The sequence below is a fragment of the Syngnathoides biaculeatus genome, chromosome 4, assembly GCF_019802595.1.
Source record: "Syngnathoides biaculeatus isolate LvHL_M chromosome 4, ASM1980259v1, whole genome shotgun sequence".
NCBI lineage: Eukaryota > Metazoa > Chordata > Actinopteri > Syngnathiformes > Syngnathidae > Syngnathoides > Syngnathoides biaculeatus.
The window spans coordinates 7,081,010-7,099,567 of NC_084643.1; the positions used below are offsets into that span (position 1 = coordinate 7,081,010).

At 45.4% G+C, this 18,558-nt stretch overlaps 1 protein-coding gene across 5 annotated transcripts in view; it reads right to left on the reverse strand.

Annotated features, from left to right (window-relative positions):
- ntrk2a (neurotrophic tyrosine kinase, receptor, type 2a) overlaps positions 1-18,558 on the reverse strand; it is a 96,449-nt gene that overhangs the window by 3,635 nt on the left and 74,256 nt on the right. For all 5 annotated transcript variants that reach the window (XM_061817205.1, XM_061817204.1, XM_061817203.1 and 2 more), the window contains 4 exons: positions 11,765-11,937; positions 10,361-10,516; positions 10,000-10,084; positions 242-400 (listed from right to left, as the gene is read on the reverse strand). In XM_061817205.1, the coding sequence (XP_061673189.1) occupies positions 242-400; positions 10,000-10,084; positions 10,361-10,516; positions 11,765-11,937 (573 nt within the window). The remainder of the gene's footprint in view (positions 1-241; positions 401-9,999; positions 10,085-10,360; positions 10,517-11,764; positions 11,938-18,558) is intronic.

Consider the following 18,558-nt stretch of genomic DNA (forward strand, 5'->3'; position numbering starts at 1 on the left):
CAAAAGTGTAACAAAATCACGACAATTCAAAAAATTCTGCACAAAAGCTTTTGTGCACCGGGAGGGGATTATTTTTCAGAAAAGTCAATAAGAGTAATTAAAGAGCGTTTATCCATCTCATGGAAGGTAGCAGGGTTTATGTCAGGCAAATTATGTACAATATTGTGGACTAATCACAGCCTGTGACTCTTTTTATTGTTGTATGAATTCCTGCTCATAATTCGGGGGTTAAGCGCCGTACCTCGTTATTGGACAGCTGGTACCAGGGCTGCTTGCCGTAGGTGAAGATCTCCCAGAGGACCACACCCAGACTCCAAACGTCGCTCTCGGTGGTGAACTTCCTGTACATGATGCTCTCGGGGGGCATCCAGCGGATCGGCAACATGGTGTGCCCGCCCACCTGCGCGGCGGGGGGGGGGGGGGGGGCGTACGCATTAATTGAAACGGCTCAGTGATTTTTCAACAACGCTGCAAACGTTGCGCTTCTCTAAACTTCAAAAGTTAAGTGGAATTTGATCATTTTCGTGATTAGCGCAAACCCTGCAACGGCCTCCGAATGGTGCACATTTCGGTCGAGCTCAAGAGTTTGTCGCCGTTCGATGAAAACTATTAATAACCACAAATCCTCGTTTACCGCACGTTCCAGGCCGCAATTGGTGAAAATCCACGATTTTCCTTTTACACAGTTTAAACATCCATCCATCCATCCATTTTCTTGGCCGCTTATCCTCATGAGGGTCGTGAGAAATGCTGGAGCCTATCCCAGCTGTCAAAGGGCAAGAGGGAGGGTACAACCTGAACTGGTTGCCAGCCAATCACAGGGCACATAGAAACAAACAGCCAATCGCACTCACAATCATACCTATGGGCAATTTAGAGTGTCATATTAATGTTGCATGATTTTGGGAAGTGGGGGGAAACCGGAGTGCCCACCAGGAGGAAACCCACGCAGGCACGGGGAGAACATGCAAACTCCGCACAGGGGGGTCCGGGATCGAACCTGGGACCTCAGAACTGTGAGGCCAACGCTTTACCAGTTGACCCACCGTGCCGCCACACTTTAAACATTTCATATTAAAAACGTTTTAAAGCGCAGTGCAGCCGTGGTATACAAATTTACGTTACGCGACTTCGTTCAAACGTTCATGAACCAAGGAAGTGATTCACATTGAAATGAATGGAACCATGATTAAACTGTTCTAACCCCAGAACACAATCATTTTTATTATCTTTATTGGTACGTTGTTAAAATAAATATAGTAAAATTAAGTGAAAAAAATTTATTGTGAAGAAATAATGTATTCATGAGTTCGCTATGTTGTGTTATTTTCGCTTTTTTTTTTTTTTGCGAACAGTGCTGTATGCTTTTGGAACCCCAATGCATTCTGGGATGTGGCGTTTGAAATGTACTAATACGGTAAATGAGCTTGTGCATGCTTCACGAGAAAGTCTCACAAAAAAGGAAAATCATTTGCAAAATTGCAAAAGTTTGAATGACTATTTTCGAGCAACATTAGCATGGGGGATCTCGTTGTTTTGTTTTGTTGTAACTTGCCGGTGCATTTCTTGTATTTAGAAAGCAATTGTACAAAAGCATCAAGATTACATCCCAACTGGACTATATTTGAGCAACATAAGCATAAATGAGCACGTTTGAGCGAATCAACAGCCAAATAACCAGTTAAATATTAAAATTGGTATACCGGCATCATGATGTATAACTAGGATCTGTATTTGTTGCTGCAACCGCCCTACGAAACATTTCTTTTTGCACCAAAAACGCACGTCGCGCTAAAACACAAAGCGAGTTTCAACCAAATTTTTGAAGAATGTAATATTTTGGGGTAGATGATTGACAATAAAAGCATATACCGTAATTTCCGGCCCTGCGGTTTATGCGGTGATGTGGCTAATTTGTGCATTTTTTCTAACGGCCGCAAGGGGGCACTCGACTGGAAAAGGTAAGAGTGAGACCAGAATATATGTGCCGAGGAAGTGACTTTTACCAGCCATGTTAGTGCTGCGCTAGCGTTAGCACTGTGCTAGCGTGTTGTTGCTGTGTTACTGGCGTGTGTCAGTGATTTTAACCGGTAAGTTTTTTTTTTTTTTTTTAATGGGTCCTGTCAGCGCGGCGCTAGCGTTAGCGCCACGCTCGTGATAGTGCGGCGCTAGCAGCAATGTCCGACACGTTTCAACGCATTATTTCGCCGAGCCACACAGAAAGCACGACAGAGTTCATTTTAGCGTGTTGCCGTATGAAGATGCCGCCCAAGTCTTTTCTCGTGTTCAACCTGCGCAAAAAAGTGAAATAAAGCATGTCTGGTGTCAGCCGTCTCCTGGATTGCCCTCGGCGAACATGAATTTGGCCGGGCCGGCCTCGCTCCGACGCGCCGATAGGACAGTCCATTTTCCGAGGTTTATGCGCGTTATTAATGGGCCGCCCGCCGCACTTGGCCCGTTTCTGTGCGAGTCAGCGGCTTATTTAATGGCGTCGTAAAATGCGGACGCTCATACTGATAGCCATCAGGTTGTGCCTTCATCTCTGGAGCGCTAAGTCTTTCGCGAGCTAACCATTCTTTTTCTTCATCTTCTCTTGTCGGGTCTGCGTTTCCTGACTTTTTTTTTTTTTGCCCCCCCAATTCCGTGCAGAGCTTTTTTTTTTTTATTATGCTTCTCCGCTTGTTGGCTCACGTCTGTCTAGCGTGGACACCGGCGTGAATGTAATATGCTTAATTTTATCATTTATCTTGCCGAACCGTCCATCCATTTCTTGAGCCGCTTATCCTCACAAGGGTCTGGGGATGTTGGCAAACCACGTGAATAAATGGTTCTGTATTGCAATTGGTAGGTGATTACAAATATGCTGCGTTCTTCTCTTACGCCGACTCCCACTTACGCGTCTCAAACTGGTCGTAGCCATTACCTGTTTTGTTTTATTCATCATGGCTGATCGTTTCCCCTGAAGGGCTGAAATATTAATAGCGCAAGTGCTCGGCCACCTTGTTTTAGTGTTTGTTACGCCTGCGTTTGGTTTTGATGTTTGTGTGTATTTTACCAGCATAACAATAACAAATATTGCCTGAATTGATTTCCAGTCAACTTTAAAGCGGGGTGTGGCCGGCACCAAAGAAGAAACCATTACACTTTGATGCCGATCCAGTAATCTTATTACTATTATTAGTTTTTTTAAAATCCATAATACATTATCGGGAAAACTCCAAGCAATGGGAGACAGTAAGAACGGTCGGCGTCACCTAAAGGTCAAATGTTGTCGTGAGTGAAAGGTTAAACATTAGTACGGTAATTCGCGGCCTACAGAGCGCACCTGGTGATAAGCCTCGGTACACGGAAAGAGTTTAACGTTAGCGCGGCCACGCGGCAGTGCTAACGCTAAAGCGGCGCTGTTAACACTTATGCGGTGGCGCTAACGCTAACATGGCGGCGCTAATGCTGGCGCGGTGGTGCTAACGCTAGCATGGTGGTGCTAACGGTAACACAGCGGCTCTAATGCTAACTAGAACGGCGGCTGGCTGTGAAAAAAATCGCATCTTGTAGGCGGGGAATTACGGTATTTCCACAGTAAAATTCATCCATTCATCCATTTTCTGAGCCGCTTATCCTCATGAGGGTTGCGGGGAGTGCTGGAGCCTATCCCAGCTGTCATTGGGCAGGAGGCAGGGTACACCCTAAACTGGTTGCCAGCCAATCACAGGGCACATCAAGACAAACAGCCGCGTTCACAATCACACCTTGGGGCAATTTAGTGTCCAATTAAGTGCCTGGAGGAAACCCACGCAGACGGGTCCGGGATTGAGCCCGGGACCTCAGAACTGTGAGGTCAACCCTTACCAGCTGATCCACCGTGCCGGCCCGGTAAAATTAATTTGAAACAGAATAATTTCAATTAAATACGGAACGGCAACCAAAACGCAAAGGTTCCGGGCCTCGTCTAAACCCGGTGAAGCGACCCTCACCAAGTTGTTGTGAAGTGCTCCTCTCGCTCTTATCGCCTTGTTGCCAAAATGCCAAACGCTAATTACACGTTCGTCGACTCGAGCAAAGCTGTTTGGTGCGTCCGTAGCATTTTCAAGACCGGATTTAGGGATTAAGCGTCATTTTGAAGGATAATACAGACTTAATTCAGCCTTAATTATGGAGAATCAAATCAGGATCCACGGACGCATTCTTTGTGTTGTGTGTGTGTGTGTGTGTGTCATTTCGGGTCATCTTTAAGTGTTGTTAATTAGAATTTAACATCTTCCCCATTCGAGTACGTTTTACCTGCGGTATTGTTGTAAGTACACTTGACTTTTCGCTATCGAACATTTGGTAGCAAACGGAGTTGTATCGAGTTTCCGGATCGAAGCTGTTCCTTCCGGGACGGGAACCGCGGCTGCCGTCTGCAATCGCGCAAAAACACACAAACACAGTGCGGCTCGGCCGCCGGCTGACGGGACCTCACGGCGAGCGACACGGTATGTCCACGTACTCCAAAACGAACGTCGGTGCGCCGGAAAAGCAAACTAGCGCGGTGGAAATGTCGCTTTGCCACAACATTTAAACAGCCTCTCTTGGGCTTTTCAGATGGAGCCGAAGCAGTTACAAATGCCCTTTGGTGCTTTTACTGCATAATCGTTCAGCCTGCTCAAACTGGTTCTGTCGGGCTCGTCTGCATTGTTCATTGTTGGCCAAGCAGACAAACTATTGATGTTGCACTTGCTGTTATATTCTATGACATATTTAGTTCATTTTATTGTATACACACCCCATTTGGCTGGATTGCAAATTGTTCATTTCTCAAATAATTTACTGACGGCAATTTATTTTTTTCTGTGTACACAAAGCAAGAAAAGCATGCTTTACATAATCTTCCTTGGTGCAACAATTCCCAACAATTCATTCATATCGCATACGTCATAGCTTCCCGTAATTCACGGGGGAAAGAAATTGAGACAGTAAAAATCCACAGATAATAATTGAATGGGGAGGGGGGGACTCCCCAAAAATCTTACATACAGTAATTTCCGGCCGACAAGCCGCAACATTTTTTACACGCTTTCAATCCTGCGGTTTATCCGGTGATGCGGCGCGAGCGTTAGCACACCTGGTTATAAGCCTCGGTACACGGAAAGAGTTTAACGCTCGTACCGCGCTAACACTAGCATAGCGCTAACGCTAGCATAGCGCTAACGCTAGCATAGCGCTAACGTTAAACTCTTTCTTTGTATCGAGGCTTATAAGTCTCCTTGTGATGAATGCGCACGAGTTGCTAACAGGGGAACTCTGGGTATGTAGCGGACGCTCACTGGGAAATCCCCCAGTCTCATAGTTCCCCTTCTTCTACATAGAGGTGGCTAACATACGTTATATCCTAACCCTAACCTAACCTTAAAACAAAAGTTGATGAAAAACAAACACATTTATGTACGTTCGCCGTGTTCATCTTTCTGAGACGTCCATATAGCGAACACGAACACTCGGCGACAAAGTTGTTGAATGGCACACGTTGAAGCATGGATGGGGATGTTTCAGACTGGCCGGAAATTTACAAAATATACCCGCGTGCGCATTATTCACAAAGAGACTTTTCGGCACCGGGAGCGCTCAGACCGTCGCACCGGGAATTAATGTAAGAGGCCATAAACCAGCACTAAGTGTTTTTAGGGTTAGTCCCCCTCCCCACCCAAAAAAAAAAAAAAAGATTAAAAAGTGGAAAAGGTTTTTTTTTTTTTTGGTTTTCAGATTTTTGGCCCATATTGTCGCCCTTCCGATCACCCCGCTAATTTCTTCTCTTTCAATCCCTCGCTAGCTATTCAGTGTAACCATCTCCACTGGTCCCTATTCATCCTCCCATCTGTCCACGATGCATCTCCGCATCGACCTATCAATTCGTCAAGAGTCCACCATTCCTCCCGTTCCCGTCTCCCTTTTTCCCGACCTCGTGAATACGCATCGTTTGCGCCGGGCGGCCGCCGGAGTGTTCCGGGAACGACTCCGATGAGCGCGGGAGGTATCAAAAACGCCAATGGAGGAGATTCTTGTCACTCGGCGATGAGCACCTGGAGCCTGCCGTGTCCATGGCAACGAGGCCGGTCCAAAAAAATAAAAATAAAAAAATCCAGTGGAAAGATGCTGTGTGGGTTGGGCTTACGTGACTAACCCCGCCCACTCCTTGATCCACGGGAACCTTAATTGGCCTCAGTGTTGCCATGGAAACTAAAATGAGTGATTTTTTTGGGGCGGGAGAGCGCATGTGCGTACGTGTATTTCTTTCTCCTCCTGAGAAAGAAAGAAGTCGCTCTCCTGATGCACTCATTTAATATATTGCATTTATTCTGCTCGTGGAAGGGAAAAAAAAAACATCTTACGTAATAGCCTGTCGAAGATTAAATACACAATTTTAATGAGAGTAAATCTCCCAATTAAAAAGCACCCACACGTAATTATCGTACAGTAGATGAAAGACCAAACATAATTAGCTTAATCTCCATAAGCTTTGCAAAATGTTTGCTTAACACGTGTTGAAGTACGGTCTCGGTGTTAATGTGTCATGTGACTCTTTTTGGGAAAGGATAAAAGTGCCGCCGTCCTTTCCGCTCGACGTCGTCATTGAGGTGCGATTTGTTTGCTTTTGGTGGGAAAAAAATGGGAAAATATGTGAGGAGGGGGGGAAAAAGGTTCTGTCTGTGCTTTGTTAGCAAGAATACCGTACAACCAAATCAGACGTTTAATTTCCTTTCTCATATTTATGAACGAACGCCGTTTAGGGAGCAAAGGCATTCAAAGTCTTCTTTCAAGTGTTTTGTTTTCATTTTTGGGGATTGGTTTTCCGTCATCGGTTGCTCAGAATCAAGCGATCGCTCGCGCCGTAACTGGGGGAGGTTATGATATTTTCTTATGAATATCAACTATTGCACAATTGGGATACAAAAGACCGGTGTGAAACTCAAGGCCCGGGGGCCGGATTTGGCCCCAAATCATTTTATCTGGCCTGCGTAAGCAACTTAAGTGCATGTGTGTGTGAAAAATTTAAATTGCCTTTATATTTAGTTAGGGTTTCAATAATACATTTATCTGTTGATTAATCAATGAATTGGATGAAAAAAACACTTTCATTTCCATTTCTTTATAAAAAAAAACAGCATTATTTCAATTTAATTGATTATGATTCAGCTACTGAATCAGCTACTAAAAAAACTAAATTTCACAGATCAGAGAAATCAGAGTATTATATGGAAAATTGTGGAAAGGTTGCACTATTTGAAGTAATAGAACCATAAATCCTACATAAATTGTGATGGTTAAAATGTCAGTGGTTAAAATAAAACTAATATATATATCCCCCGCCAAAACTGCGGAGATTAAAATGAGAGTAGCACAAAGCCCCCCCCCCCAAAAAAAAAAATTGTTGTTAAAAAAAAAAAAAAAAATCCTGCAGGTTAAAATAAGACTATAAAGCCATCAAAAGCTGTGTCAAAAATGTAATAATCCTTCTAAGTCTTCCTGGAAATTCACATGATCGTTTTAGCATTAAGAGCACCTGGCTGGAAATTAAAAAAAAAATAATAATAATAAAGCCTATGAATAAAAACACGAAAGGAGGCAAGGAAAGCGTCTGCCTGCCTGCCTGCCTGCCTGATTTCTTTTTTTTCTGCAAGCGGATGCGCTGACGTTAAAGCAGCCTCGTCAGTCCTACGCCTTTGCTTCTATTTCCACCCCCCTACACACACCGAGGTAGGGGGGCCCGATTCCTTTATGAGTCACCTCGACTCCGGTCTGACGTAAGATCGCGACTGAACACGCTTTCCCCGCACACGTACGCCAAATGACACGACTGTCGTTTGCGATGGATGAGTTCATTTTATGCTCACTTCTGTTTTATTTCTTCAACGGCTGGGGTGTACATGAAACCCCCCCCTCCCCCCGCCCGTCTGATTCTTTCTCCTTCCATCACAGACTGCTTTATCTGATGGTGTGTATCGTTTTGTTTCTTGTTTTCGTCCCCTCTGGCATCCAACACTTTTCACCCCCCCCCCATCCCCCGCCTCTGGCATCTCCAGCGCCGTTCCAAGCATACTAAACACAAGTTCCCTGATTACTTTTCTACCCGAGAAAACGTCAGATACAACTCAGCGGCTCGCCGGCGCTGCCTTTTGTGTGTTGCCATGGCGACAGCCTCAGCACACTTAGCTCTATTGTAGAGGGGAGGGGGATGCGAGGCTAGTGGGGGGGGGGGGGTGTGGAGATTTGCAGGGACTACTATTTTGCCATCGCAGCGCACAAAAGGAAAGCCAGAGGGAAGTCTTCGTATCTGCACACCTTTCATTCCGGGCAATGCCGAGATTCCGCGTTGAATCCGGACAACATTGAAACAATTTACGTTTATTACTGTGTAATAAGATCTGCGCTCGTCACGGGCGCGCGGTCAACGAACGTAACGAACGCTTTTCGCTAAGCGCATCTGTCGACGCTTCCCCCGGAAATTTCGATTCGTCGGGGCGCGGCCTTAGTCGGAGCGGGGGGCCAAAAATTTGAGGGCGTTGGAGACAACAGTCACGTTTTTAAACACGCGCGATAATAAATGCGCACTTTCCGAGGGTTATTATGAGAACACCATGTTCCCTTAAATAATGTCTCTCGCGCTACTATAATAGACGCTGTGACCCGCTAGGTGCTTTGCACCTTCAGAAAAACGTGTTAACTGTAATTACCTCAGTTCTTGACTGCTGAGCCCATTACAGCACAATTGCTAGCCAAAACAGCAGCCCTCATCAAGAGTCTCAGAGGACCTGAAGTTCGGCTTTTGCGGCACGTTGCAAGTCAGGTCAAATGTCTCAAAATAGGTTTGTTCGAGGTCTCCTCCTGAATAAATGACTGCACCCATCTGTGGTTGAGTACTTAACGCGGTTCACTTTTCCTAAATTAACATTTTTTCCCCCTATACAACTTGATTTGCATTTTTTTGTGGTCTTTGTGTAGCGCCTTAAAGGCCACAAGATGGCACAAGAGCCCTGGCTATGTAGGAAAGTGGTAATTGGTATCAAGGATATACCGTAATTTCCGGCCTACAAGCTGCGACTTCTTTCCAATTGTTTTCAACCCTGCCGTTTATGTGGTGATGCAGCTAATTTGTGCATTTTTTCTAGCGGCCGCAAGGGGGCACTCGAGCGGAAAAGGTAAAAATGAGACCGTTGGAATGTATGTGCCAAGGAAGTGACTTTTACCGGCCCTGTTAGCGCTGTGCTAGAGCTGGTGCTGCGCTAGCATGTTGCTGCTCTGTTACTGGCGTGTCTCAGTGATATTTACCAGTAAGTTTTATTTTAACCGGCCCTGTTAGCTTTAGCGCGGTGCTAGCGTTAAACTCTGTGTATAAATATCTGGTGTTTCGATGCGGGTTTCAATGTGGGCACTTGCAACTTTTACACAGCTGCGGCATATGTACGTACCAAATGGTATTTCCTTTACAAAAGTACTCGGTGAGGCTTGTAACCAGGTGTGGTCTGTAGCCCGGGAATTACGGTACATTCAAGCGATACCTCTGGAAGTACAAAAAGGCTTTGTATGACCGGGAGGAGCTAAGTTTAGCCTGGATTGTTAGTGGAAGTTAGTCTTTGCAGCATGTACATTTACAAATGCATTTTTGGTGCATAAAAAAAAAAAAATCGAATAAGTTATTCTTTTTAAGGATAATGTAAAAAGAATTTGAAACGATCCAAACCCCCCCGTGACCCTTGTGTGGATAAGCGGTTTAGAAAATGCATGGATGGACAAACCGTTTTGAGATCATTGTTTATTGTATATTTGTGGTTTAAACTATGAATAAAGGAAATGATATCCATTTTGAATCATTTTTTTTATGACTACTTATACCTGCGGATGATTCCGTCTGTGATGCCCATGTGGGTTGGGGGCAGGGGGGCGGGGCCTCATGCAGCAGGGATGAAGGGTTTGGAGGCAGCGGGCCGGAAAAAGTATAAAATACTGGACACATACACCTACCCTGTAGTAGTCAGTGCTGTAGACGTCTCTGGACATGCCAAAGTCTCCGATCTTCACCAGCAGATTCTCGCCCACCAGGCAATTCCTGTCGGAGGGCGAGCGAGAACCCGTCAGCCGAGAACCGACCCGTGCAGGCGAGTCGGGTATTGATTCGAAGCTTGGAATCTGCACTGGAACTTTTACATTCGGTTCGACTGTAGATTCTGCTGCGTTATATTGATTAGCGAGAGCGTCCATCCGGAATTCGGGATAAGCTACACACTTGTTATTAGACAACGAGAAGAAGCAACATTTGGTGCATTTTTTTCTTTATGCTGGAATTTTTCGATGAATAAGTCACGAGATACGTTAAGTGATCAACCTGGTGGCCAAGTCGCGGTGCACAAAGTGCTGTGACGCCAGGTACACCATTCCAGACGCGATCTGCTGGGCGATGTGGAGCATCTGCGACTGTGTCAGCTCCACCGGTCTGGTGGTCTGGCCTTCCGCCATGAGAACCGCGTCCGGACCGTGAGCCCTAAACGGGGGGAGCACGCGGAGAGAGGCCTGTTAGGGTTGTCCTGTCATGTATAACGCAGGGGTGCTCAATGTATCGGTCACGATCAGTCTATGTCGATCGCGGGACGGCGTGCCAAAAAAAAAAAAAAGTCAGCCAATGTTCCCTCTAAACTGTGCGCGACTGATGCAGTCTCTACGCAGATATTCTGCATTGTGCGCAAAAAATAAATAATAATCCAATGCAAATTGAAAGTATAACATCCAGCTATTCGGTTTGTGGCATTTTGCAAACTGATTCAATGAGTGAGGGATGACTGGTTGTTACATCCAATTGCACAATTCATATACGTACTGTAAAAAAATAAAAACAAGAAGCCGCTGGTTTCTTTTAGGCAGCACACGAAAGTTTTTCTAACAATAATTGCTGCTCTGCCACACTCTCTTTTTCCTAGTTTACCTTACAAACCCCAAACCACGCTCTTAAAGACATACACTCATAATTACAAATGTTACAGTACTTACGCAGCCTCTCAATGTGTTTTATAATGACAGCGTCCACCGCCGCTGCTTTAGTTAGCAACACAGTCTGGGCAACGCAGAGCAAAGATGAGCTAGACATGCTGCTTGTGCTTACTTTCGATATTAATGAAGAAATTTGAAAAAAGAAACACTGTTGTTTTAAGATGCAACGACTGTCGGAGAATGTGAATAATCCAAGAAAAAGTGGTGAAACTACGTGAGATTTTCTCTTTTCCGAATGGGGAAAGGTCCGGTCTGAAGGCAAAGTAGAAAGTGCAGGATGAGACGGTGTGTCATTTTAAAATTCCACCTCGGCACAGCCTGATCCAGGATGAAAGCACAGACGATACATTGCCCAAAAAGCTAATTCTGTATTTTAAATATAGGAGGGAACATAACATTAACCTTGAAACGCTTTGGGAGCATCATCATCATCATCATCATCCCACGCCCTTCCCGTCGGTAGCTCGCGAGAGGCTGGCTGCTTGGAAAGTAGATCTTGGGGTAAAAAGGTCTGGGCACCCCTGTGTTAACGCTTATCCGCACAAAAGTAACAGGACACATGCTGCGTCCAACAGCGTCCAAATCGCTGATGAAGCTTTCTGTGTTAATGTGCACACGATATCGTGCCGTCCCGAACACACAGCTTGACAGACGCCAGAACTTCTGTTGCAACCATTTTTGCACGATCTCTTCGTCAAAGAGACGGCGCACGGCGTAGTCGGAAAAAATAAAAGATCATCCATGCCTGAGGAACTTGTTGAGGTCTCCGTGTTTCATGTACTCGAAGACCATGATGAGGGGGTCGCTCTCCACGCAGACGCCGTAGAAGGTGACGATGTGCTCGTGCTGAAGGTTGGTCAGCAGCTCGGCCTCGCGATGGAAGTCCTTCCGGGCATTTTCGCTGGCCTCCTTCAGAGTCTGACGCACACACGGCGGCATTTTATTCAACTGACAAATGGAAAAACATTATGCCACACTACATTCGGCAATTAGTCATGTCTGCTGAATGAAGGAAGAAGAAAAAAAAATCTCCCGCCTTGTAAAAAGTGAGTTACGGTAAATTAGACCGAGTAACGATTGATTACAGGGAGGAATTATAGCTGCGAGCGCCAATAAATGTTCGAGAGTTGTGCTCCACGCGAGCACGTGGAGGAAATCGGCGCATCGGGAACCGAGTTATGCGTTATTGTCAGTCGGGAGCGCCTCGGACTCTCTCCATCAAGCAAGCGCGTGACGTTTGGTCTCGTCCTGACCTTGCGCTGGTGATTTTTTAGCAATTTTTGTTGTTGACGCAGAGTCATCGCGCTCCACCGGCACGCACTGCTGACACGCGTTGACGGAAACAACTTGCACAATTTAGCGTCGCCTATATGTCCAAACATTGTTTACATTTCACGAGGAAAGTTTGCTGAAGAGGACGCGTGCAAAATCTTCGAGGCCAAGGACCCAAAAATGATCATGATTTTATGGCTAGAATTCAAACTTCGCGAACGTGCTCGGTCTTCTTAGCAAATTACACTTGCCCATCTGTTTAATATGCAGAATTCGAGTTTGGTATCATCCATCCATCCATCCATTGTCTGAGCCGCTTATCCTCACGAGGGTGTGCTGGAGCCTATCGCAGCTTTCAACGGGCACGAGGCGGGGTACACCCTGAACTGGTCGCCAGCCAATCGCGGGGGACATCGAGACGAATAGCCGCACTCACAATCACACCTAGGGGCAATTTAGAGTGTCCAATTAATGTTGCATGTTTTTGGGATGTGGGAGTAAAACCGGAGTGCCCACCAGGAGGAAACCCACGCAGGCACGTGGAGAACATGCAAACTCCACACAGGTGGGGCTGGGATTGAACCAGGGACCTCAGAACTGTGAGGCCAACGCTTTACCAGCGGATCCACCGCGCCGCCCAGTTTGGTATCAATTGGACAAAATGGTCGCTTTCGAAGGACCACCGGAAATGACCCAAATCATTCTAAAATGGCGGCTTGGAACCAAAACGGCTGACTTCCTGTGTGTACGTTTGTGAGACATTTATGTGCTTCGAATCCTAACAGACGTAATGTACTGTACCGACCATATTTCATACAACTGAAACTGCCCTCAAATGGCGAGTTTTATGTTTTGAAGACACAATAAAAGATAAAAAGGAGAAAAATAAAACACTCCAATAACCTCATTTCATTCGTGGGGACTGCGCAGGAAGGTTCTCCAACTTCTGGTTCCTGGGCACATTTCCACATTTCCAAAAGTGTTGTATAGTACTCAAATCAAAAGGTGACCTGATAAAAAAATTATTTCTTCTTGAACAGAACTACAGACAAGCCAAAAATGTTTTAATATTCCTGTTAGAGATTAAATACTCTTTGTATTCTTTCATCCTGTTACAAAAGGTCGGCACTCTTCTGACAATGAACCAGCCTTTTGAAATGTATCAAATAAGTGGGCAATTTTCAACGTTTTCAAGGTGTAAAAAGTTTGTGGTACTTTCCAAAATTAGGTCAGGGGCTCAGCCCACCCAAAGTACTTGACCTAGACTCCCCCTGACCGAAACTGGCTGATAGAAGGAACATTTTCCTCAAGGTGATTATTTTGGAGGAGGGGAAAACCCTTGAACTGACGATTTATCAAGCCGAGGAATAATAACAACGGAATGAAACCATTTCAAGAGTCTTCACTCCGCAAACTTCCCGATTAGATTGCCATCTTGCCTTCAATCTAATCTGTCATCGTTCCATCAGCCGAGCTTACGCAACGCGTGCATTCGTGACCGAGCAAAAAAACGTCAAGTCAAAGACAGATAGCAAGTGAAAACGATATGCATGCATTTCGCATCCCAGCAGGAAAATATATCCAATGGCTTTCGCCCTACATGAATAATAGATAGTTTTCATACTGTAAATGCCAAGTATATATATATGTTCCCCCTCTTCTGCAAAGAAAAAAACAAAACCCAAACAGAAGCTCCCGTTACAAATATATGTAGGTCCGGGGCACAAGGACAACAACAACAACAAAAAAACAAACTCCAGGCAGATGGGAAAAAAATGACACGACGACCTCGTGGCCGCTGGAATGCTGAGATGCCAGAAAATGAGATGGACCATAAAACCGCCCACCCCTCGACCTTTTATCAACCAATCAAGTATTATGGGCTGTAACGTGAGCCGCCGTGACAATGGAGAGTATTACAGTACAAAAAATGGAAATACAATATTGGGCATATATGGGAAATCTCTGATTAAGGTTGAACGTCCAGGGGTGGCCAACGTCAGCTGTTTCGCATGAGGCGCTGGGATTAGACCAAGTATTCAAAGGTCAAGTGCCATCCCTATAAACATTCTAAAATAGATATTGAAATGAAAAACACATATAACGTTATTCACTTCAATGTCTATACGAAAGAATAAATATCAGAGGAGAGCGCGTCATCCATGCGCAAAGTTGCAGAAGTCTCATTCGACATCCAAGTGGTCGCCGTATTGGCTGCATCTCCTGCCCGTGACATCACACTAAGACATTCGCCATTGAAAACACGCTGCGGCCCCTACCATGGGAAACGCCCCTTCAGACACGGAAGCTCTTTTCGAAGAAGAGAACATCTCACAACCGAGTGAAGTGACCGGGGCAACGTTACCCTATCGTTTCGAGCCATATTTAGATGTTATGCGGATCACCGCCAAACCACCTCCCCGCCCGATCCACCGCCGCGCGGCGCTGATAAAAACAACGCCGCCTGCGAGCAACCGCCAAACCGCCTCCCCGTCCGATCCACTTCCGCGGCTCGGAAGCCTTTCCGATGCGCACAGCGACACATTTGGAACCCCTGACTTACGGATTACCGCCCCAACTTTTTTTTTTTTTTTTTGTAGCTATATACACACACCTAGCTATCATTTGGAACCCACGAAGCTCTCGTCCTTTGCACCCGTGCAATCCATTTTTCACGATGAACTGAATCTTTTGGAAAAGTATGAAGAGTGAATCCATCCTCCCAAATGTTCGAACAATATCTAGCAAGGCAACGAGCCGGCACTTTGGCTAACACGAAGGAACAACGAGCTACCTTCCCGCAGGTAAAACTAAAAGAAACAAACGAGTCCTCTTGAGCGCGCTACTGCCTCCAACGTCACTTCCTGCTTCATGTCAAAAACAAATCCCTCGAGAGGATTTTCATGGCTGGAGTTACAAAAATCAATATGTCAAAATCACGTTTTGTGGTGAAAAAAACGGTTGGGTCCATACCGGCTGCTGTTTTTTTTTTTCATTAATAACATACTAAAAATCATCCATTTCATGATGGTGGCACTTTAAGTTGGAGTTTTGTCACTGACGTTTGCCAGTTCGTTAAGTATGCTTTACCGCATTCTGGGTTACTCCGCCACTGCGCCATGATAGTCCAGTCACGCTTTTGTTACGCTCTTTAGTTGTCTCATAGTTATCTGACCTTGTTTCTGTTGTTTTTTGGATCCTGCCTTCTTGGTCTGTGTTGTTGTGCACAACATTAGCTTATAATAAAGCGTGTTGAACAGTATGCCTCTGCCTCGAAGTCCTGCGTTTGGGTCCTCCTCCGCACCAATGGCTCGTGACACTACTAATACTACTTGACCCTTGGGGCTGGGGTGACAACAACAGATTAATTTCGACAGTGGGCATGCAAATCTCTTTATAGAAATCTATCCATCCATCCATCCATCCATCCATCCACTTTCTTAGCCGCTTATCCTCACGAGGGTCGCGGGACTACAGAAGCCTATCCCAGCTGTCAACGGGCAGGAGGCAGGGTACACCCTGAACTGATTGCCAGCCAATCGCAGGGCACGATTTTAGAAATGAAACAATTGAACGGATTATTACAGACGGTCGTCCACAGGTTGATACAGATATGAGAGATCAAAAGATTTGAATAGAGGTCTGATGAAAGTTTGAAATTGTGAAATCTCAACCTTCGAGGTTCCACCGTATAAACAACACTGCAGGAAATGCATTTGTGCAATGAGGCTCTTTTTGTTTTTCCAATTGGTTTTCTTAATTAATATCCAAACGGCGCTCACGTTTCACGATGAGAAATCTTCAACCTGGATACCACTAATGCGCTTTGCGCCGAGTGCATAAAACATTCATGAAAGCGTAAAACCCGGCTTATTAAATATTGTGGCCTTGCCGGCCGCATTTGTGTGTTTAGTTCTACGGCACATCGGTCCGCCGAGGCCACGGCGCCACCGCCGCCGCGAAAAGGGAAACGTGGGATGCAAAAATCATATTTGATGAATTTCCGCTCGCGTGTACATCCACAGCTCCTTCGGGGCTCGGCCGCTGATGTGATAACGGCGCCGAATGAGAGACGAAATAGACAATAACGGGAGTGCGGGACGCTGCAAAGTTACAGCGGGGACAGTAATAGAGTGCGATGAGTCCCTGAATGCATCGCGCTAGCCTCGCGCGCTCCGTATCCGGCGGACACGGTACGTGTGACGCATTCGTGGGCAAATAAAAGCAATCGGCATCCTCGGTCTCGGGGGAATGTAACGGCTCGCATTTACATGTGTTGAAAGAAGCATTACCGAAAGTGTTCAAGATTTATGGGGAAGCGCGTGCGTGGGCGCGCGTTATAGAGTGCCTGTGATCGATGGCACCTCGTCGTATATAATACAGTACGAGTCAAACGGACCTTCGCGTTATGTGCCCAGCGGCTGATCGATAGCCGAGTCTTGAGCCGGGCTCGTCGAGCTTTGCTAGGGGTGTACGCGCTTTTGGGACGTTCTCAACATGTTTGTGTGTGGTCTCGCGTACACGACGGCTAATTGTGTACAGTCTGTGCACATGACTTGTTGGCAGTGTTTATTTAAGTGAAAATGTAGGACAAATTGGGAGATTATGCGCCGAATGCTTTTGTCGTTAGTTATCTTCTATTACAATGGAGAGTTTAAAGCCACATTAAATGTATTCCGCCACATAGTTCCAGGTTACTAGTCACAAATTCGCTCTGTCGCTGATTTGTCCTCCTCCCCGTGGAGCTTTTACCCAGCTATCTGCTCATAAACGTATCGGCCTTTTTCTAGAATGCCACCAGATGGGACCGAGGCCTAGCCTAATTAGGAAAGTCGTAAATTCATTGGTCCGAGGATGCATCATGGCTAAGCGATAAGAGCTTTGTGTATCAGGGAGAGGCTGTGTTTAGCCTGTGTTGTTACAGAGAGTTTTTGCCACACCGGCTTTTATACACAGATTTACTGCGCATTCCACCCCCAAATCGTCTTCAAGCCACTTATTTTGAAGGGTAATTCGTAATGATCCATAACTTTAGCTTTCTGACTTAGCCTACGATGCATCATATTTCCCTGATGGACTGGTGTGACGGTCTGAGCGCTCCCCCGTGCTGAAAAGTCTCCTTGCGATGAATGCGCATGCGTTACAAACAGGGGAACTCTGGGTACGTAGCCGATGCTTACTGGGAAATCACCCGGTCTCATAGTTCCCCTTCTTCTAGATCGAGGGAGCTAACATACGTTATAACCTAACCCTAACCTTAAAACAAATGCTAAAGCATGGCTGGGGATGTTTCAGACTGGCCGATATTTTACAAAATATATGCGCATGTGCATTCATCACAAGGAGACTTTTCAGCAACAGGAGCGCTCAGACCGTCACACCGGCATGGACTCCTCTCGTTGTATAATTCATTGTAAAATTAGTTTGGAGTTTAGTGTGAATATTTACAAATAACGTCAGTCATATATTAACAATGGCTATCAAATTATATTCATAACCTACAGCACGTGGAGAGACATGGAGCAAAGAAAAAAAAGATATTCCTGATTTTCTGCGCCTTTAATCCAGAATGTGATTAAAAGACCGTCGACATGAAAGCCGATCAAACAATCTCAAAGAACGCATTTCCTCAAAAACCTGGAAAGGCTGTGCCCCCAATTAATTGTTATTAATAGTGTTGGTTTATAAAAACCTTGGGGAAATGGGATAATTAGCACCCAATCAGCTCAAATTATTCAAAAAACTCGAATCCCCTCAAAGAAGGGCCTCTGCTCTAAAAAACAAGTATCAATGATTTTGCAGGCAAGCCATAAAAAAAAAAAAAAAAGTCTAGCTTTAAGGAGCAGCTGGAATTAATCTTTGACCAGAAACCTATTTTAACATACCATATTCCTTCAAATAATCACATTGATGCTAATAAACACCGAGCCCCAAATAATTCTTGCGTCAACATTTAACAGCCAGAAAAAAAAAGATCTAAAATCTAAAGAAATACTGTATCTGTCATAAACCTCCTGTACGGGGCTGGACCCAAATGCAGGCCTTCGAAGAAGAGGCATAATGTTCAGTGTAGTTTATTCCGGAAACTGGGTCATACACGGCGTAGCAGTCCGACAAGGCAGAGGTACAGAAACGCTAGGCTAGGTGGGATCCAAAGGACATGCAGCAAGGTCCGATGGGGCAAACTACAACTCAACAGGACAGGATCAAACAAAAGGGCACAGAATCGCCGCTGTGACTAGGGTTACTCGAACTTATTGTTATGAA